The 23,116-nt window shown below is 39.0% G+C and overlaps 1 protein-coding gene across 1 annotated transcript; it reads right to left on the bottom strand.

Moving 5' to 3' along the window:
- Positions 1 to 4,151: 4,151 nt before the first annotated feature.
- Positions 4,152 to 6,736, bottom strand: LOC104773009 (cytochrome P450 708A2). The gene is made up of 8 exons (XM_010497559.2): positions 6,432 to 6,736; positions 6,004 to 6,328; positions 5,736 to 5,888; positions 5,404 to 5,652; positions 5,187 to 5,279; positions 5,015 to 5,093; positions 4,809 to 4,915; positions 4,152 to 4,546 (listed from the first exon to the last, which is right to left on the bottom strand). The coding sequence occupies exons 1-8, from the start codon at positions 6,641 to 6,643 to the stop codon at positions 4,325 to 4,327; spliced, it is 1,440 nt and encodes a 479-aa protein (XP_010495861.1). The 5' UTR covers positions 6,644 to 6,736; the 3' UTR covers positions 4,152 to 4,324.
- Between the last annotated feature and the right edge of the window lie 16,380 nt (positions 6,737 to 23,116).

The following is a 23,116-nucleotide window of genomic DNA, read 5'->3' as shown; positions in this document are numbered from 1 at the left end:
TTTGGGGGGGGGGGGGTTTTGATTGAATTTGATTTGGGGGTTTAGGGTTAATTCTAATCATATTTTTGTTCTGCTTTCAGATGTCGACTAATGAGCAACACGGTTCTGTAAACCAAAACGTTTACTAGAGATTCATCTCTTCTCAAGGTTTAACTCCTCAAGTCTCTACTCGAAAGACAAATTCTGCTTCTGCTCATCTCCAAAGGTTACCTTATCCCGCTTCTTCTCAAGGTACATCACCGGCGATGCAGGATAATCTACATGGAATCTCTCCGGCGATGCCTGATGATCCTCCTCAGCAATCAACTTCTCGTGTGTCTCCACAGCAATCATTTTTTACTTTGGAAGAGTTACTTGGAAGTCCCGGACGTGCTTCCTTACCGAAACCAGATCCTAAGCGTCCTCTGGGTACCCTCTGGTAAGTATCTTCTCCTGTCTAATTTTTTTTTGTAGTTTCATAGTACCTCATTCGATTTATCCTTTGCTTTGTAGGTTTGACCAGGACCCTTCTGTGGCTGCTACTGTCCGGGCCATTTTTGAAAGAGATTTCAAACATGCTCATGCCAATTGGACCCAAACACCAGGTCCGGTTGTAAATCGGTGGTTTGAAACTTTTGCGGTAAGTCTACTTTGTGTTTGATGTGTTTTAAATATAGATTTTTTGTTTTAATTACTAATGCATGTGATGTTTGTTGAAGCAAACATATAACTGGGACCCTTCCATCAACGAAAGAGTCAGAACTGAGTTTGAAACAAAGTTGACGACTCGGATGAGTGATCAAGTGTCTCGGTGGAAGGGTAAGTGGAAGCGAAAAGGTGATGAAGCAATGCCGCGGTGGCTTGATCCTACAGTATGGAAAGGTTTTGTCAAGTTTTGGCTTGAACCAAAGTTAGAAGCAAAGAGTATCAACAGCCGTAATGGTCGTTATAGTGATCCTGATGGCACCGGAGTATCAACAGTCGTAATGGTCGTTATAGTGATCCTGATAGCTGAAGCTGAATCTAAGCTACTCTCTGGGGATAATGTGGAGAGCAGTGCTTCCGGCGGGTTATCTCTTACCGCAAAGAACCAAATATATGCTGAGGTAACTGTAGGTGTGTTTATGTTGCTTACTTTTTGCAAGTTCATTGTTTATGTTGGTGTGTTACAGTTTATCTTTGTATCAATGTCGAAATGTCTAACGGTTGTTTATGTTGGTGTGTCTCTCTTATGTTGGCAGGTTGCTCCAAAGAAAAAGAACCGGATATATGGGGTTGGGAACTTGCAAGCAGAAGCATCTTCAGCTCACATTGGACAACCGCCTCCTCCTACTGAAGATACAAATGATCTATCGGCAAAGCTTGCTGCTGCCGAAGCTACCCTCGCAAGTCAGGCGACTCAGTTGGAGAAGATGCATAGTTATGATGCTTACTTTGATTATCTTGCAGAGAAAGATCCAGAGTTTGCTGCAAGGTTTCGCCGAGAGGATCCAGCTGCCGGAGACACAACCACCGAAGAGGCAACTGGCGGAGAAGCTACCGGCGGCCAAGCAACCTGACTGCCTCTCTTTCTCTTAATGTGTAAAGTGTACTGTTTAGCTTAGAACACTTGATCTCCCTTCTAATGTTTAATGTTTAATTTGTAATGACCACTTGATCTCCCTTGTAATGTGTAATGTTTAATTTCCATAACTTATAAAGTTTAATTCTAATTACAGGTTTAATCTTAATTACAGGTTTAATTCTAATTGCCGGTTAAATCCTAATTAAGCTAACCGGCAATTAAAATTTTAATTTTTTTTATACCATTATTATTATTTGTGACGGAAAAAATAATTGCAAAAGAATCGCAAATTTGCGAGGGAGTTACTAGATACTACATTTGCGAGGAGATTGCTGTTTAAATATGTCCTCGCAATTTGAGATTAGTTTGCGAGGGAATAATTTCCCTCGAAAATTTTGCGAAGGATTTGCGACGATGACCGATTTGCGAGAAGCGATTTGCGAGGAACAGACATTCCTCACAAATCTCTCGCTTTTGTCAATTTGCGAGGGATTCGCTACATATTCGTCCATCGCAAAACACATGTTTTCTTGTAGTAAAAGATTGCGTAGTATGCATTATAAAATTGAGAAACGAAACAAAATTCAAAGAAACGATGACGAAAAAACGTGATGCCATCGAGACAACAAACAAATTGTCATCGAGACTTGTTCAAGATTGATGATGTGTCAAACAAAAGGTTAATAAAAAACAAAGAAAAAAATTTTACCAAGAAAAACAAAGCTAGTCGAAATTATTTTATTTGGTGAAAAATATGTCACCATCTATTTGCTTATATAGAGAGGTGTATTTAAAATCCTTTTTATTTTAGGATTAACAAAGTTTTTAATATAATATGATTACAATTATCTTATGCATCATTTTACCAATCTTGAAAACTGTGATTTCTAATCGNTTCGCCGAGAGGATCCAGCTGCCGGAGACACAACCACCGAAGAGGCAACTGGCGGAGAAGCTACCGGCGGCCAAGCAACCTGACTGCCTCTCTTTCTCTTAATGTGTAAAGTGTACTGTTTAGCTTAGAACACTTGATCTCCCTTCTAATGTTTAATGTTTAATTTGTAATGACCACTTGATCTCCCTTGTAATGTGTAATGTTTAATTTCCATAACTTATAAAGTTTAATTCTAATTACAGGTTTAATCTTAATTACAGGTTTAATTCTAATTGCCGGTTAAATCCTAATTAAGCTAACCGGCAATTAAAATTTTAATTTTTTTTATACCATTATTATTATTTGTGACGGAAAAAATAATTGCAAAAGAATCGCAAATTTGCGAGGGAGTTACTAGATACTACATTTGCGAGGAGATTGCTGTTTAAATATGTCCTCGCAATTTGAGATTAGTTTGCGAGGGAATAATTTCCCTCGAAAATTTTGCGAAGGATTTGCGACGATGACCGATTTGCGAGAAGCGATTTGCGAGGAACAGACATTCCTCACAAATCTCTCGCTTTTGTCAATTTGCGAGGGATTCGCTACATATTCGTCCATCGCAAAACACATGTTTTCTTGTAGTAAAAGATTGCGTAGTATGCATTATAAAATTGAGAAACGAAACAAAATTCAAAGAAACGATGACGAAAAAACGTGATGCCATCGAGACAACAAACAAATTGTCATCGAGACTTGTTCAAGATTGATGATGTGTCAAACAAAAGGTTAATAAAAAACAAAGAAAAAAATTTTACCAAGAAAAACAAAGCTAGTCGAAATTATTTTATTTGGTGAAAAATATGTCACCATCTATTTGCTTATATAGAGAGGTGTATTTAAAATCCTTTTTATTTTAGGATTAACAAAGTTTTTAATATAATATGATTACAATTATCTTATGCATCATTTTACCAATCTTGAAAACTGTGATTTCTAATCGTTAAAATTGATATGTGTCACGATCTGATGAGTTACTAATTTTGATATGTGATTTCTGATCGTTTAAATTGACATGTGTCACGATCGGATGAAGGAAAAAAAACTGGTTCACGTCTAGGGTTGTTGGGTTGCGCAGGCCAAGGAAAAAGATGATGAGAAAATGTCGATTTTATCCTCTATTAAATTGTAATTATTAAAAATAACCTATTATGGTTTGAAGCTTTGACATTAAACTCAGATACAAAGATTTTAACCATTGCATCAGCGGATTTACTCAGTACAATGTACAAAAAATAAATTATATAGCTTTAAATTAAATATAAATCCTAGAACTAGTTTTCGATTAATCTCCGCATAATCTTTGATTAGTTGATTAATCGTTAGACCTGACTCCTACGCCCGACTATTGCCTACCGATTTTTAAAACATGGGGTACATGAATGATTAATTTAAAGACGTCAAGTTAACTTGGAGTCTTGGACTAGATCGGGAATTGAATATGATATCTTGGATTTTCCTAAATAATGGTACACCTAACAATGCATACATATTCAATAATAATCGTTTAAAAAACCATTTACAGTACAATAGACAAGGGTCTACGACTACTGTTTTGTTTTCTTCTCTTTGATTTGTTGATTACGTTAAGAAATAGAAAACAAAAATTGTATGATTATATTCTTAGTATTACCGCAGTAAATATCATAGAAGGTAATAAAACTGGACGTAGAGTTGTAGAAATTATTATTATTGTTACCGCACTAAAACAACTTCATAAAAGGTATTATTTAATTTGTAGAGTTGCATGTAGAAGATATTGAAATCGCGAGCATTAATATTATATTGTTTAGGAAAAACAAAGAAGATACGAAGGAGATATATATTATAAGAAGTCTCTGATAAGGTCATGTGGAACACTTGGAGATGTTTATTGAAATGCCCTCGGGGAAGAAAACAGCTGGTGCTCGAATCACCTCAGAGCCTTTGAACAACGAGAAATCGTAATTTGTGATAAGATGGTGAAGGAAAATTGAAATCTGAAGTCTCGCAAATTCTGCACCAACGCACTGTCTAACTCCACCACCAAACACCATGAATGTTTTCGACCCAGACCGCACCTCTTTCCCCTGCACACCATAACCATCATCAATGTTCCAATTAATAGATTAGCTAAAAATACTTACGCATTTTTTTTTATTTTTTTTTATGTTTTGAAAATGTTTTTCTGCCGAATGCATACTATAACAAAATTTATGTTGAATGATAAAACGTAAAAAAACAATATATGATTATTTTAATTTATCATGCACGTATTAAAAATATAATAAACCAGAGTAACTTCGTTCATCTACTAAATGTTCTGGCGTTTTCGAGTAAAATATACAATACCTCCCATCTCCATGGATTAAACTCGAAAGGGTTTTCATAGACTTCAGAATCAAAATGAACCACTGAAGTTGCAACCAACACTACCCAACCAGCTGGAATCGTGCATCCTGTAGTTACAAAAACTCCCAAAAAAAAAAGTCAAACGTAGAATAAATAATATTTTAGTAGTATACGATATATCACATGATCGGTACTATTGTACTTGCCATTGATTTCCACATCTTCCACCGCCTTTCTAAACACAACCGGAGCCATGTTTGCCAACCGAAGCGTCTCATTGATAACCTAAAGAGAGTAGTGTAAATAGAAGGTCCACCATGTGAACCTTACAATATATTATACTAGCCTTAGACGAAAGAAGATCAAGTAATTAGTTACCATGTTGGTGAAAGTCATCTTGTGTCTGTATTCTTCCCAAGTAACTCCACCTTCTTTATCTTCTCTGCTTTCAAGGATCGCCTCGTGCTCTCTCTGCCAAATTACAATTATATATATATATCAACATACATACAAAGAAGCTTGTTTGTTTGTGTCTAGCAAATACAAAATACATATTTGCTAGAATACCATCACATGGTTAGATGTAAAAATTTACCTTCAGTTCAGCGAGAACTTTTGGGTTTTCCGATAGGAATTTGACAGCGAAACAAATGGTCTTAACGGTGAGCTCCTGAGTGACACATGAAAGAACAAAGATGAGGCTTACAATCGCATCTTGGGTCACTAAGCTTCCTTCTTTCTCAAGCTCTTCCATCACCGTGTTAAGGAAGTCATCGTGCTTTTCTGTTGACGCATTCCTCTTCGAGTAAACATCGTTTAACAGCTTCATCCCATCTCGGCATGCCTGTATATAATAAACAATCATAGAAATCATGGGTTTAGTGTTGTGCTAGCTCCCCAGTAAATATAAGAAAAAATAAGTCTCACCCGAAGAGTTTTGTAGATTCCCTTCAAGGCCTCTAGAGTAAAAGATGGCCGAAACCAATCGAAACTGAAGGCCTTGAAATTATCCATAAGCTTTGCTTGAGTCTCTGGTTTGAGATTACTTATCATTTTTGGTGTCAAGTGAGCTGTTATCATCTACAAAGATTAAAAACAGATTAAAGAGCCAGTGAGAGACTATACCACGCAACAACATTAACTGTATTGTCAATGAAATTTGTCAGAGACACAAAAAAAAGGATAGATAATATACACTGAAAACTGCATCCCTAACATCGAATCTTCCTTGGCTAGCCTTCAAACTGAGATGCTCGCGGGTCACGCGGTCCATATCTTTTAATATATTCCGCTTCAAATTCTCCGAACCCACAAGCTGCATACTTATTAGTTTGATGTGCTTGTGAATGTTCCCGGTCTTGAAAAATATGCTCTCTTTTCCCAAAGACTTCACTAAACCATCGGGATAACTTAAATTGAAAGACTTGTTCTCTTGCCGCAAAATCTCCATGTTCACATCTTTATCTGTCGAAACCACGGTTTTGAATCCTAGAATGTTCGTTCGAAACAAAGGCCCGTACCTGAAACACTCACACAACACACAAACATATGAATAAGGATATAAACATACAAGATCACATATATATATAGATAGAGAGAGAGAGAGAGGGATTAAAATCTGACTTTGACATCCTCTTCTTGAAAAAAGGTGAGATCTCGTAGAATCCATGAGGCTTGTAGAAGTGGAATGTCTCTCCGATGATCGGGAAACCCATTGATCCCGGAGGTAACTTGCCGTTGAACTTAGGGTTTGACCATCGGTACCACCAATTACTAATCTTCACAACCACTAAGGCTATAACACACAGTCCTGTAATCCACAACAGATCACTCATCTTGTTGCACCCTTAGAAACTATGAACTCGTACCCTTCAAGTATACATTTGTGCGTTAAATAGATGATGAATCATACGATAAGATAAAATTATTTAACTTTCATTTGGACAGAAGAAAGCGACCATTTCTATTTTAAAATCCCCTATATATTATTATTATATGTATATAAGCTAAAAACCACGAGTTACTCGATTGATTTAAAATACTTATAATAAAAAATCACAGCAATAATGATTTATAAGTTATAAGTTATAACTAAGGCGAAGGAAGAGAGACCTCCATCAAATAATAGCTAAATTGTCATAGAGTGACCAAATGATTTCAAAGCCATCTCCTATATATTAAAACATTGGAGGTTGAAATGTCACAATAACCATTTGCTTAATATTTATTTTTTTGTTCTTTAGTTTTCATACATTTTTTTATTTATATTAGTTTCTACATTTTCTGTAATTTGGTAACGTTAATAAAATTTTCTTTAAAAAATAAACACAGAATTTTTTTAATAACGCAATACATTTTGGTTATTTAAAAAAATAAAGAAATAATCCCTAGTTCCTTACTATAAAATACATGAATTTTTTTTGTAAACTATATAACAGATATAGATATGATTTTGTAGTTATTAAATTATGACATTCATAATTTAGGGCATCATAATTTACAGATTAGTTTGATTTTTGGTAATCAGGGATAGTATGGATTTTATGTGTACTACTCATAATAACCATATGATCTAACAAAATAAATGTTATTTGCATAAATCATATTTAGCATATCATTTTCCATAAATTATATTCAGCATATGTTTTTTGGCACAATATTTCAGAAAAAAACTTTCAAAACAATAATAATAATAATAATATATACTGCTTTAAATAAAAATTACAAAACAAACAAAAGAAATTTCAACAAGTGCTTTAACACTAATCCTATTCTAACTTTATAATATTTTCTTTGTAGTATATAATGATAGTACACGACTACACACGGGCACTGGTTCCCTTGTGCTCCGGGTTCAATATCCTTTTGAACCGGAGATGCATTCTTTAAATCAAAATGGACTGAAGGTTGGTTCCGGTACATCAGTTCATAGAAAAGGAAAAAAACATCGCCTTAAATATTTTACTCAAATTTTCAAAAATTATCTCATATATATTTACGTATACCACAATAATGGACTGCAAACAACTTGTAGTTAAGTTTTACTACTTCCTTGATCTAGGTGAAGTATATCAATTTGGTAATGGACTCAAAATAACTTATAGTTTGGTTAAACTACTTTCATTCTCAACAAACACTATTATGGTTGCCGATGTGTTCGCCATCTAGTTATGGCTTTTTCATATTTCCTACAATTTTTATTGGTTTTGGTTCGATTCAAGTCGCCAGCCCCTAACAGAACGATACTTGAGTGTTTTATTTCATTTTTATATTGTTTTCGGTTTCTTCCTTATTAAAAATTCAGATCAATAAAAAAAAAAGGTATTATGTAAAATAAGTTCTCTAAATTGCCATATTTGCAATCCGACCTTTCGTTTTCGAAAAATACTGACTAATTTTATAAAATTAAAACTAATGTCTGTAATATAACACACACATATATATATATATATATATTTACTAAAAGGTTTTATTATCACATACATAATGTTCTAAATAATTTTAAAGACGAAAAGAGGACTTTGATATGATATATATAGTACTATTTATATAAATTACAAAGTTGACGGTGAAGAAGAAGAAAGTTATATTGCATATTGTAAAGTTCTGATGGACAGTTTTTAGTGGGACTCAGGTCTTCTTTAAATATGTGGGTTCATTTATATATGATGGTCGGTTTTTTTCGTATTTTGTCCTTATTCACATGGTTCAACAATCACTTATCAAAAAATTACTCATCTTGAAATTTCTCGAGCTCAAGCATAGTTATCTGGTTCTTAAAACAAATATACACAAATTGATTTATCAATGGCAATGACACTAAAATCACTTTACAATATTTCTAAATTTTAACTTGTAATTTTAAATAACTATATTAGGAAATAATATACATAAAATATTAGTTATAATTTGTTTCTTAGAAAATAATATATTAGGAAATAATATACATGAAAACTGACAAGCTCCAGCCGAACTTGGTCTCGATTGATACCCATCTTGGTGTCAATTTCTCTAGTTTTCAAATATAAGAACTCTGCTTTATGATCAAGAAATTTAAAGAACAACTTTTCTTTATTAGCTTTAGAAAACTCTCTCAAAAACTAAAGCTCTCAATCTCACAAATTCTCTTAAGGTATGTCACAACTCAACATCCTTATTTATATTAAAACTAATTATATTCCTAATAGTAAAACTTTTGTATGAGATAACTCCTAATCAAAGTTTTGTCCTTATCCTCTTTGACTAATCACAACTTGATTAGGAATAGGAAGACTTCTAACTTATGCAACATTCTTCCTCTTAAGTTTGAAGTCCTTCTCAGCTATATCTCTCATGCCAATGAGCTCTCTCATTTCCTTGAATTTGTTCCTACCAAGTGCTTTGGTTAAGATGTCTGCTTTCTGCTCACTCCAGGGACATGAACAACTTTCACTTGTCCATTCTCCACACATTCCCTTATAAAGTGATATCTTGTGTGAATAAGCTTGCTCCGCCCATGGAATAGTGGATTCTTTGTGAGAGCAATAGCCGACCGGTTGTCTATCCGAATGATTGCATTTTCGCATGGTACACTAGTGACTTCTCCAAGCAGATCCTCCAACCAAATAGCCTGTCTTGCTGCCTCTGTTCCTGCCATAAACTCAGCTTCGCAGGATGATATCGCAACAATGTCCTGTTTCTGAGAACACCACATAATTGGACTCTCTCTTAAGTAGAAGATATGATCTGTGGTGCTCTTACCATCATCAGGGTCAACATTGAAGTTGTTGTCGCTATAACCTATTAGTCTTGGTACCTTAGTTGTTGATCGTTCGAATGTCAAGCCAAGATTGACCGTTCCCTTTAAATACCTTAAACACTTCTTCATAGCAACTCCATGTGATACCTTAGGATCTTGCATGTAACGACTCAAGACTCCTACAGTGTATGACAAGTCAGGTCGTGTATGCAAAAGATACCTCAGACACCCCACATTCTTCCTGTAACTTGTAGCATCAATTGAATCTTCCTTCAAAGACTTACACAGCTTTAATCCAGTCTCCATTGGTGTGTGAACCGAGTTGCAGTCTTTCATCCCAGCTTCCTCGAGAATCTTCAATGCATATCGTCTCTGATTCAAAGTAATTCCTCCTTCATGTTGACACACCTCCATTCCTAGATAATATGTTAACTTTCCCAAGTCACTCATCTCAAATTTTGATGCCCTCTCTTCCTTAAACCGATCAATAACAGCTCTGTTTGTACCTGTGACAAACAAGTCGTCTACGTACACAGCTACCACAAGTCGATTACCATCAACACTCTTCCCATAAACCGACGGCTCTTTTGAACATTTCTTAAATTGCATTTCACAGAGTATCCGATTTAACTTGTTGTTCCACACCCTTGGAGCTTGCCTTAAACCGTACAAATCCTTGTTAATTCTATAGACTTTGTTCTCCTTTCCCTTTACTTTGAAACCTTCTAGCTGATCAACATAAACGGTTTCTTGTAACTCACCGTGCAAGAATGTCGTTTTTACATCAAGATGATGCACTTCCTAGCCATTCGAAGCCGCAAGATTAATGAGCAGTCGTATGGTCTCAAGTCGAGCAAAAGGAGCGACTACTTCCTCAAAATCTACTCCATGCTTCTGTACGTACCCTTTAGCAACTAGTCGTGCCTTGTGTTTGTTAATGCTACCGTCAGAGTTCTTTTTGAGTTTAAAAACCCACTTCAAGCCAATTGGTTTTACCCCAGCAGGCAGATCAACAAGGTCCCATGTGTGGTTCCTTTTAATCGAGCAAATCTCATATGTGCAAGCTATAACCAATTTCGTTGATCTGCTTGCCTCTGAAAAATCTCGTGGTTCTTCGTCTAAGGTTAAAAGCAGTAACTCTCCCTCTTCTTCTGCAATAAGCATGCACTGTTCACTAGTAATCAGGATGTAATCATCAAGGTATTTTGGTCTTACGACTTGTCTACTAGACCTTCTCAAGAAAACTTGATCTTCTGCATTCTCTGCATTTTCTGTCTTAGGTTCCGCAGGAGCAGGGGCATGTTCGATGACTTCATCACTTGAGTCAACAACTTGCTCTGTTTGCTCCGTTTCTTCATTGAGAGTTCTATGAGCTCCAAATTCACCAACTGCAATACTGAAACTTCCACCACTCTTTGATTCTGCAAAGTCTTCACCCCAATTCACTCATTTTGCTTCATCAAACACTACATCCCTACTAACCACTATCTTTCGGGTTTTGGATCGTATAACCAGTAAGCCTTGGATCCTGGTTCAGTTCCCAAATGAACTAACATGCGAGACCGATCATCAAGCTATCTCAGATGTGGCTTGTCCACTTTAGCATATCCTAAACAACCAAACACTCGTATATGCTCAACATTTTGTCTTTTACCTCGGAAAACTTCATATGGTTTCATATCCTGAAGGGCTCGTGTGGCTATTCGATTCAAGGGATAGGTAGAATGCCTTATAGCTTCTCCCCATAAGTGGTTCGGCAACCGAATATGTTTCAAAATACTTCTAGTCATCTCCAATAAGGTTTGATTATGTCTCTCAACCACTCTGTTCTGTTGTGGAGTGTAAGGAGCAGTGAGATGCCCTTGATTCCTGCATTGTTACAGAAAAAAATGAATTCTTGAGAGACAAATTCTCCTCCTCTGTCTGTTCTGAATGTTTGTATGCGTTCTCATGACTCTTGTTCTGCTATCTGTTTGAATCTTTTGAATTTTTCAAAAGCATCTCCCTTTTCTCTTAGTAAAGCTGTCCACATATATCTTGAATGGTCATCAACTAACACAAATATGTATTTGTTACCGCCAATGGTGCTTGGAGTTATCGGACCACAGAGATCCCCACATGTACCAGCTCCAACATCTTGCTTGCTCGATATGCTGTAGCCTGTGGGAACATTCTCCTAGTGTGCTTACCAAGTAAACATGACCTGCAAATCTCCTTCTCAAAGTTTACCTCTGCAATTCCTTTAACGAGCTTCTTATCACTCATAGACTTCAATGTGGCAGCATTTACGTGTCCCATCCTTGCGTGCCATCGGCTTGATTTATTCACACTGGTCAGATTTACTCTTTCTGTATCTCTCATTCCCATATGCACCTTGTAAAGTCGATTCATCGACCTTTCTGCTTTAGCTAGAAGTTTTCCCTGGTGATCACGCATTGTTAAGATTCCTCCTCTTAGCCTTATATCACAGCCTGATTCAGTAGCTTGCCCCAAACTGATGATATTTCTCTTCAAGCCCGGTATGTAATAGACATCAGTCATGATTCTTGGTTCTCCATTAAGGTCAACGAAGGCAATAGAACCTTTCCCTTTAATGTCTATCCGTGAGTCGTCACCAAAACGTACCTTGCCAGTGATTGACTCATCAATCTGATTGAAGTACCTCTGATCTCCAGTCATGTGGTTGCTAGCTCCGTTATCAACGTACCATATATCTTCTTCTCTGGTATTTGTCTCATACTTGCTTGGAAGACAACGTTCTTCATTTAAATACACAATCTCATGCATCATGAGCTCGTCAGCGTTTTGTGTATCACTACCTTCTTCTTCTTGTGCTTCTTGTAACTTCAGTAGACGATCGGGACAACTTGAGGCAAAGTGTCCAGTCTTATCGCAACGGAAACATGTTATTTCAGATCACGTCCACCTCCGAAGCGTCCACGACCTCTTCCTCTATAAGAAAATCTTCCTCCTCGTCCTCTGGTTCTGAAATCACTATTAAACTCACAAGGATTGTAGTTTGTCTGTCTTTCCATGTTCGCATACATCAGCTTGGCTTGTTCATCCTGTGACTCTTTAGCCTCCTGAATCCTCTCTTCAAAGGCTTTTAGGCGTCAACCTATGTCTTCAAAACTTGTAGCGTTAAGATCTAACACTTGCTCAAGCGAGGCAACCATGTGGATAAATTTAGATCGTGGAAGACACTTTAAGAATTTCTTAACCAGCTTTGGTGTCTCGAGACTTTCTCCAAGTGCAGCTATTTTGGATGTGATTTCTGATAACTTTCCCACAAAGTCATCAATTTTCTCTGAATCCTTCATTCTCAAACGATCAAATTCGGCCATAAGTGTTTGCATCCGTGCTTCTTTAACCCTCTCTGCTCCCACATGTCTTGCTTTTATTGCCTCCCATACCTTCTTAGCTGTATCAATTCGCCGACTTGTAGGGTAAGTGATTCCGGTATGGATTGAAACAATAAAGCAATGGCCATATTATTCTTCTCATCATCAATGACGTTTGTTGCAGATTCTGGTTCGATAACTTCCCACACCTTATGAACCTTAAGTGCAATCTTCATCTTAATGGCCCATACGGTGTAGTTTGTTATGTTTAACATAGGACACCCGATAGAAAAGGCTCCTCCTCCTCCTTCTTTAGGTTTGATGGTAGAGACGGTAAGATCTCCCATCTTCTTCAAGATTCGTCTGAAGCTCTGATACCAAATCTAGTTTTCAAATATAAGAACTCTGCTTTGTGATCAAAAAATTTAAAGAACAACTTTTCTTTATTAGCTTTATAAAACTCTTTCAAAAACTAAAGCTCTCAATCTCACAAACTCTCTTAAAGTATGTCACAACTCAACATCCTAATTTATATTAAAACTAATCATATTCCTAATAGTAAAACCTTTGTATTAGATAACTCCTAAACAAAGCTTTGTCCTTATCCTCTTTGACTAATCACAACTTGATTAGGAGTAGGAAGACTTCTAACTTATCCAACAATTTCCAACTCCACACTGATGGTGCCGACCGACACTCTCCTGGTGTTGATATACACCAGATCCACATCAACCTCAGAGTATATCCTCGCTACACTTGGCATCACTTCTTCGTGTTCCACTTCAAAACTCAGACAAACCAAGACACAACACAAGCATAAAATTTCACGAAACAAACAATCAATCACTATTTCATCCCCCACATCTACCTAAACACTCACATGAGGCATCAAAACATTCCCATTTGCTCATGTAAGCCATGGTCACGCATCCACCTATGATTTAGGACTGATTTGAGACAACAAAAAAAAAACAAGCAAGCAAAGCACCATGACAACCTCCTCACACCAAAAACTATTGATCTGCTTTCCTTCTCTTGCAAACACCAAAAAAAAAATATTTTCTTCTCCTCTTAACTCAACTTAATTTTTTTGTTAATGCATTTCAAATAAGAGGAGTAGTCTTCCAATTGGGTTTAGGAATTTGAAAGAGCTTTTTATAATTGATTGATTGTTAGGTTATATTTGGATTGATTTGTTTGGTTCTTCATTTATAACATTCTTTTGTTTCAATCTAAATTGGCCACTTAGATTATGATCTTAGATTTAATTTATTGATACATCAAAAGTGTTTCTTAAAAGAACTCTTTGACCAACAAAAGCTGAAGTTAAGACACTGTGTAAAAAAACCAAAATTAACATTAATTTTTGCTTTTTTGTTTTTTTTTTTTTTAAATTCAAACGAAAGATTAGTTTCTAGGCAATTTAGTGATTCAATAATCAATTATGCAAGACTATATTGGTTTAATATTCATGTTTTGAGTTCAAGAACGGTTTCTAATGCAACCTATATATTTGTATCATTTCTTTTCATGAACCCTGATAATTTTCTAAATCTAATGTCTTTTGATTTACTATCTTTTATTATATTCTCGTCTTACATTCAAGCTAAATCTGAAGCATTATTATTTATAGTATATTTGATTGTTTCTTATGTGTTTTTTCTCTTCCAATAATACTGTTGCAGTTGTCATTATATTTAACGTTCGTGTTCCGATGTATAATAAAATATTGAATTTTATATCGGGAATTGAAGTAGATTTGGTTTAATCTGGCAAATGGTTTAGTTAATTACTGCTTTAGCTAATTTAGTTAAACCAAGAACCCTACTATTTATCAAATGACGTTTCCTTCTCCTTTTGCTTTGGTGTTGATGTTGTCATTGGTTTTTCTTTGAGAAAGAGAGAACTTTGGTCGATTTGGTGTGAAGGAGATCAACAAAGCTTTGTTTTTAGAGAGAAGGACAAGAAACATAATTTTTAGGGTTTGGGATAATGAGGGTTTGTCTACTCAAATCGTTTGCTAAGTTAACAATTTTTGGTGTTGTTGTACCTAAGCCTTTTATGTTGATTCATGTATTCACATATGTGAATTTGGGTTTAGAATTTAAACTCTGTGAGTTATTGGCAGTTTCATGGGACACGTTTTCTCATACGCGAGGTGGGACAATCGAGGGTTGTAACGGTTACCTGATCGGCACGAGATGTTCTAGGGAGATTCATTACGTCTAGGGGTAGCTTTCCACCGGATGAATTTAATATTTTGACAGTTGGTTTTCGTTTTAGAGTTTCGTCTTTGAGACTGTAGTTTTCTGTTTCTCCTCACAGTTTAGTTTCATGGTTTGTTTGTTATTGTGATTTGTTGTAGGAGCAATTTTGGTTGTTTCTAGCAATTTGAGTTGGTGTTGAGTTGTCTTCTAAATCATATCAATTATATGCAAAATTTTGGTTGTTCATAGCAATCTTGGTTGTCCCTATTTATATTGGAGTTGGTTTGGTTTGTCTTCCGCTGTGAATGTTGATTTGGTGTTGGTTGAAACTACTCGACCCATTTTTTCTGTTTTTAATAAAATAATTAATTTGTGATCCAGTATTCACTAACAACCTAACCAAATTCAATTCAAACAGCAGATATAACCAATATTAAACCAACAATTATCTAACAATCAATAAATGAATAAATAAATACAAAGAATAAACCAATACCAATAGTCATGAATCCATATAACATCAAGAAGTAATAAACCAGCAACTTAATATCATTCTAATGACCCACTCTAGCAACCTAGTAGAAGCCAGACAACACATTAACAAGCTACTAGAACATCCTCCTCTTCATTGCCTTGATTTCACAATCACAATTTGCCTTTACCATCACCACAAACAATAATTGAGATGCATGAGTATTATCACAAATACTTAGTGAGGCAATCCTTCAATCTACTAATCTATCCACACAAGCAATGAGATATACACATGCCACAATCAACAAACAAACAACAACCAGACAATACACAAAGGAAACAAAGCATCAACCGCCTGCTGAAGATTGTGTCGATCGACACCCTCTGGTGTCGTCTGACACTGGCCACCTGGTGTCAACCGACACCCAACTGGTGTCAACTGACACGTACTCGACATCTATGGAAAACCCTAGTTTGTGGTTACTAACTCCTTCATATGGTGTTGACCGACACTTGTTAGAGTTTCTGCGCCATCCTCGCATTAGTGTCGACCGACACTGATGCCGAGCATCAATCTCCTTCGATATCTAGCAATGATTTCTGCTCTCACACCCCTCAAAGCATTCCCCTGAGTGAAACTAAGCTACAAAAGACACGAAAAGCACACAACCATTCAAGAGAATCAATCAAACAATTCATAGAACACCAAATCAGAGAATCTCAAGGTTAGATAAGCCATGTTCATGCCCTCACCTCTTTCAAAGAAAGTTTCTGACCAAAGACAACAAATCCAACACCACCGCAAGTCCCTTTGGAACGACCAACCCGTTTTTTTATAAATAATAAATATAATAATTGTGTAATAATAAACTACACTAGTGATTTTCTAATTTAATGTTTGGTTGACAAAAAAAAAAACTACACTAGTGGTCTCATACCCACTAGCCACCTAACCACAAACACTCAACAACAGATAACATAACAATACCAATAACCAATATTAAATCATAATAAATATCCAAACAACATGAATCAAAGAACCAGCAATCCTAAACAATGTTCCAATGACTCAACTCTAGAAACCTAGCAAGCCAGACAACAACTTGATTCCACGATCACACTTTGCCTTTACCTGCACCACAAACACAAATTGAGATGCATGAGTATTTTATAAACACTCAGTAAGGCAATCCTCCCATCTACTGGCCTATACACTCAAGCAATAGAGACATCTCTAACCATCAACCAACAATCAATAACTAAACAACAAACCATGAAACACCAACCGGGGTTGCATCGACCGACACAAGCTTTCATCGGCCGACGCATGCTCGATACAGTACGAAATCCCTAATTGCATCGACCAACGCCTCCACATGGCATCGACCGATACTCCAAGGTCAATCTGCGCTGTCCTCGCATTTTCATCGATCGACACACAAAGTGCATTGAACGACGCTCATGCCAAGCATTGTTTTCCCCTAAGCTTCTCGCCGGATCTTTGTTCCAACAACCATCAAACTCGATCCCAAGCCACAAGAAAGCCTCACAAAGCCTCAAATAACATTCTAACAAGCCACACAACACATAAAAATGCATATCAGAGAAATCTCCAGCTTAGATAACCCATGGTCATGCACTTACCTTTGCCAAGACGATTTTGAACCTTACACAAGAAAGAAAACGCTCCTAGGAAGCTCCTACAACGATACCAGCTACAGATCTCTATAGAAACCTCCTCAGATCTCCCAAAAACGTCAAGAACATCAAGACATTTTTTTCTCTTTCTTTCTCTCAAAAGCGGCCAAAACCACGGCTACAAAACGACAAACTTCCTTTTATACACGTTTTCAGGGTTTCCTAACCCTAAAATGCAACGTTTAACTTAAACTCGTCCGCACATAACCAACCTTTCATAGACCAATGCACATAGTGTATCGACCGATGCATCCGCTAATTCGGGAGTCTGATTCGCGGATGTTACAATTACCCCCCCACCAACATAGATTCGTCCTTGAATCTTGCACAACCATCAGTCAAGAAATCCCATGCAACCGTATCCACGACCCGCATTCCTCTGACCGATCTAAGAAAGGTCACCACTAGGCGATAAACTCACGTTCCAGGCATTATTTGCTCGACTTTTGGACTTTCCTTTACTCATAGGCCTGAACCTTGAGTTTTTATGAGCTCCTCATCAAGCCGAAACCTGCATGCCATAATATTGACTCCTCATCAAGTCTAAGCCCGCATGCCATAATATAAATAAGGAAGTCCAATACTCGTCTCTCGGGTTGCCACCTTACAACGCGATCCCAGATCAATATCCGATGTTAATATACCAACAAAAATCTCAAGCCACAAAGTATCAGAATATGACGGTACTAGGAGAACCTAAGTCCCCTAAGAGTCATGAGCAAACAATTCTGAACACGTATACGCCCTATCCCTATCCAGGTTTCCTTCTCATGACTCGCGTAGAACAAATACAATGCACCACCAGCCAAATATCCCCTCCCTGGAATACCTCATGACGACACAAGGATCATCTTAATGCCAATAGGACCGCCACAAAGGCACAAATGTCCTAAAAAGGACCACCACAGAGGCCAAACAATTGTTTTAAATAGGACCGCCACCAATACCAAACAATTTCCTAAACAGGACCGTCACAAAGACTACTCGTCCCGAAGGACCGTCACGAAGACCACTTGTCCCAAAGGACCTTCACGAAGAACACTCGTCTCGAAGAACTGTCACGAAGGCCACTTGTCCCGAAGGACCATCACAAAAACCACTTGTCCCGAAGGACCGCCTAAACAAGCAACTTTGGCTAAACAGCCCGCCACAAAGGCCACACAATTGGCTAAACAATCTGCCACAAAGGCCAACCAATTGGCTAAACAACCTGCCACAAATGCCACACAATTGGCTAAACAGCCTGCCACAAAGGCCACACAATGTCTCAATAGCCCGCCACACACGGGCACACAATGACTCAACAATCCGCCACGAAGGCCGCACAAGCCCCTCCAAGGCTCACAACCACTAAAAATGGACAAATTCTAACTCACATAGAACTTTCTCTTTTTTTAGAACTTTCCACTTCTGGAAACTTTCCACTCTTGGAATTTCCATTTCAGGAAACTTTCCTTTTCCGACACCAGCTTCGCAGAAACTCATACCCCGAACACTATCTCATCTTGTTACTTAGTCGCACAACCAACCATCCTTAAACAAGAGAGATGAGCTGGAATACTCCATTCCCGCTCAAGCCAAATATTATAACTAGGACGAGGCTAGACAAGTTCAAGTCGCAACCTGTTTCTCGAACCACTTCTTGAACCTTGCCTTCATCCTCGCCTCTGGCTCCCAATTCTGCTCAACACTATTACAGTCTCATAGGACTCTCATCAAAGGAATCTTCTTCATCCGAAGTTCCTTGACCCTCTTCTTGAGAACCCTCACTGGTCTCGCCTCCAAAGTCATGTTAGGCTGAAGATCCTCAGGAATCTTAGCCAACACCCGATCATCCTCGCGGAGACACTTCCGCAACATCGACACATGAAAAACCTTGTGGAACGTACGCATAACCTCAGGCAACTCTAGCCTATATGCTACCCGGTCCCACTTGCTTAATCACTCTAAACACACCCATATACCTCGTGCTCAACTTAGTCTCTGTCAATGACCTGTTCAAACCCCGCTACATGGCCATCTTTAGGTACACTCTATCTCCAACCTGAAACTCAAGATCTATCGACCTCTTGTCGGCATAACTCCTCTGCCGATCCTTAGCTTCCTTACTCCTCTGCCGATCCTTAGCTTCCTTCATGTTCAGCTTGAGAACCTGAATCTTCTCTGATGTCTCTTGAACAAAACTCGCCCCGAACATGCTCCTCTCCCCCACCTGAGTCCAGCACAACGGTTTATGACACGGCCTTTCATACAATGCCTCATAGGGAGCCATCCCAATACTCGCCTGGGAAATGTTGTTGTAAGCAAACTCTACCAAGCTCAAGTGATCTTCCCAATGGCCACCCCAATCCAATACACATATGCTCAACAAATCCTCCAACGTCTGGATTGTCTTCCCTAACTGTCCATTTATCTGGGGATGATAAGTTGTAATCATATGTACTTTAGTGTCCATCTCCGCATGAAACGCTCTCCAGAACACTGAAGTGAATTTGGAATCCCTATCAGACGCAATACTCGCTGGCACCCCATGCAACCTGACTATCTTCTTCACATATTTCTTAGCCAAGACCGTTGCTCCATCAGTCTTCTTCACATATTTCTTAGCCAAAACCGCTGACTTAGTCAACCGGTCCACAATGACCCAAATTGCATCAAAAGTCCAAGACACTGGCAAACCCACCATGAAGTCCATAGTAATCATATCCCACTTCCACTCTGGAATGGGAAGACTCTTCAGTAGCTCTCTTGAGACCTAATGTTCAGCCTTTACTAGCTGACACACATCGCACCTCGCGACCAAACTAGCTACATCCTTCTTCATCCCGACCCAATGAGAGTACCTTTTGAGATCACGGTACATCTTAGTTGCTCCTGGATGAATAGAGAACATGCTCGCATGAGCCTCTCTTAGGATCTCCTGCCTCAAATCCTCATCCTTGGGCACACAAATCTGCCACTGCACCAAAATAGTACCATTAGCTGAGACTTGATACTCTGAATCATCATCATTAGAGGCATTCATCAGCCCCAAATCATTCTCCTGAGCCAACCACACCCTGCTTAGAAGATCTGATCTAGCAGTTGCCACCAAGACCAACGACTCCTGAGAAATAACACACAAACTCAATGCACTGATCTCTCTAACCAAATACTCCATATACTGCTCGTGAGCCGAAGCTGCCCCCTTCCAACTCAAGGCATCTGCAACCAAGTTTGCCTTACCATGGTCATAGGCTATATCCAAAAATCATAATCCGCCACTAGCTCCATCCACCGCCTCTGCCTCAAATTCAGCTTGGGCTATCTGAATATGTACTTCAGGGCAAAAACTACAGCAGCCATCTCCAAGTGATGAGTAGGATAGTTGTCCTCTCCTCATGCTTCCGAACTGCCGCAAAGCATAGGCAATCACCTTCCCATGCTGCATAAACACACCCCCAGCCCAACTCTGGATGCATCTGTATAAACCACATAGGGTCCTCCCTGCTCTAGCATTAACAATACTATCATAGTAATCAACATCTCGTTCAGGCTTGCAAAGTCCTCCTCGCACTCCTGTGACAAAACAAAAGGAACATCCTTCCCCGTCAACTTAGTCATCGGATATGCCTTGATTGCAAAGCCCTGCACAAATCTCCTGTAGTAACCTGCGAACCCAAGGAATCTCCTGATCTCCGTGGCATTTTGCAGTCTAGGCCAGTCTCTGATAGCCTGAATCTTTTGCGGATCTGCAGAAATCCTCTCTGTAGAAACAATATGACCCAGAAAACCCATCTCACGTTGCCATAAACTACACTTGCTCAACTTAGCAAACAACTTATGCTCCCGCAACTTCTCCAAAACTGCCCTCAAATGCACTACATTCTCCTTAGGACTCTTAAAATAAACCAAGATGTCGTCGATGAAAATGATGACAGACACGTCCAGAAGCTCCTGAAACACGCTGTTCATCAATCTCATAAACGCTGTTGGCGCGTTAGTCTACCCAAACTGCATCACCACAAACTCATAATGCCCATACCTCGTCCTGAATGCATTTTTCCTAACATCTGCCTCATTTATCGGACTCTGATGATACCCCGACGCCAGATCTATCTTGGATAACCAAGTAGCACCTCTCAACTGATCCAACAACTCATCGATCCTGGGAAGAGGGTACTTGTTCTTCACAGCGACCCAGTTCAGACCCCTATAGGCAATACACAAGCGGAAACTCTCATCCTTCTTCTTAACAAATAACACCGACGCTCCCCACAATGATACACTAGGACGGATGAAACCCTTGCTCACCAAATCCTCTAAATGCTTCTTCAGCTCTGCCATCTCTGCTAGGGCCATATAATAAGGAGCCTTGGATAACAATGTCGTCCCCGGTTCACGTTGAATTGTGAAAGGATCAGACCGAGGTGGTGGTAACCCCTACAATGACTGGAACGCAATATGAACCATATGACGATGCAACCAATCCATCCTGACGATAACGTCATACAACTCTACTAGACTTATAAGAAAATACGCTGGTCACGACTCCCCGGTGATCTGAATATCAACTCCCATCGCTTGTCCAATATTCCTCAGAAACTTGCCTCCCGCAACTCTGACAATTTTCGCACGCTCTCCGATATCTCCTCTAATAACAACACTCTCTGCACACTTTGGAGTAATGAAGCTATGAGTAACTCTAGAATCGAACATAATGTGAGACTTAAACCAGCCCACCAACAAGGTCCCTACACAAACCTCATGTGTTGAGAACCTAACACTTTATCAAAGACAAAACATAAAATCTGAACTTACTAGAATTCAAAAAGTTTGGGTACCAGAAATTATACATGTGATCGATCCGGCACTGGTTCCACCAGTCTCTGCAGTCGGTAAAACTGTGGCGCCTGATCAATCCGTGCCACCTGCTGCACTCCCGGTTGGACTACATGCTGCACTGTTGCCACTGCCATCTGACGCAACTTGGAACACTTAGGCTTGATGTGCTCTGGCTCCCTACAATGATAGCACACATGAACTGCTGCCGTCGGAGCACTCCTTTGGGGACAGCTACCAACCTTGTGATTGATGCTCCCACACCCGAAGCAACCCGCACCACTCGGCCTCTGCGTAGCCTCCCACTTCCTCTTGGTTCCTTGCGTAGGCTTTCCGCCCTTGCTAGAACCCCCATGATGCTGAGCCTTCTTAGGCTAAACTGACGGACTAACCGTCACTGACTGTGCCCGAATGTCCTCCTCAATCTCTGTTGCAGTCTCAACCAGCTCTGCACGCATAACATAGCTCCGCCCTCTATAGTGAACCCTTAAATCATCACGTAGAGCCCTCAAAAACCTCCTGATCTAAGCCTCCTTAGACTCCATCACCTGACCCCCATACATCAGAAGTCGACTGAACTCCAAGTCAAGCTCCCGCACTGACCGAGTCCCCTAAGATAGTTGAAGGAACTTCACCTCCAAGACGAAGTCAGCCCAAGACATCTCCCTTTGCACTCTCCTAAGAGCCACAGAACTCCACCACAACTGAGCATCACTAGTAAGGTTGTGGACCGATATAACCACCCAAAACTCCTGAGGACATTAGAGAGACTGGAAGTTACGTTCCACTCTCGTCCTCCACGCATCAACAACAATAGGATCAGTACCTCCCGAAAACTGCTCGGTACCAATATAGTTCAACTCCCTCAACATACTGGCATAGCGAGAATGAACTCTTACATCTGCAGCCACTGGCTCCTGCACCCCCGCCGCCACTGGCATTCCTACCTGTGCTTGAGCCGGTATCACTCCCGGTATCCGCTCTAACAACTGTACCAAGAAGCCCGCAAGATCAATGCCTCCTCTAGGG

The sequence above is a fragment of the Camelina sativa genome, unplaced genomic scaffold, assembly GCF_000633955.1.
Source record: "Camelina sativa cultivar DH55 unplaced genomic scaffold, Cs unpScaffold00395, whole genome shotgun sequence".
Lineage (NCBI taxonomy): Eukaryota > Viridiplantae > Streptophyta > Magnoliopsida > Brassicales > Brassicaceae > Camelina > Camelina sativa.
This window is presented reverse-complemented; position numbering and strand designations above follow the sequence as displayed.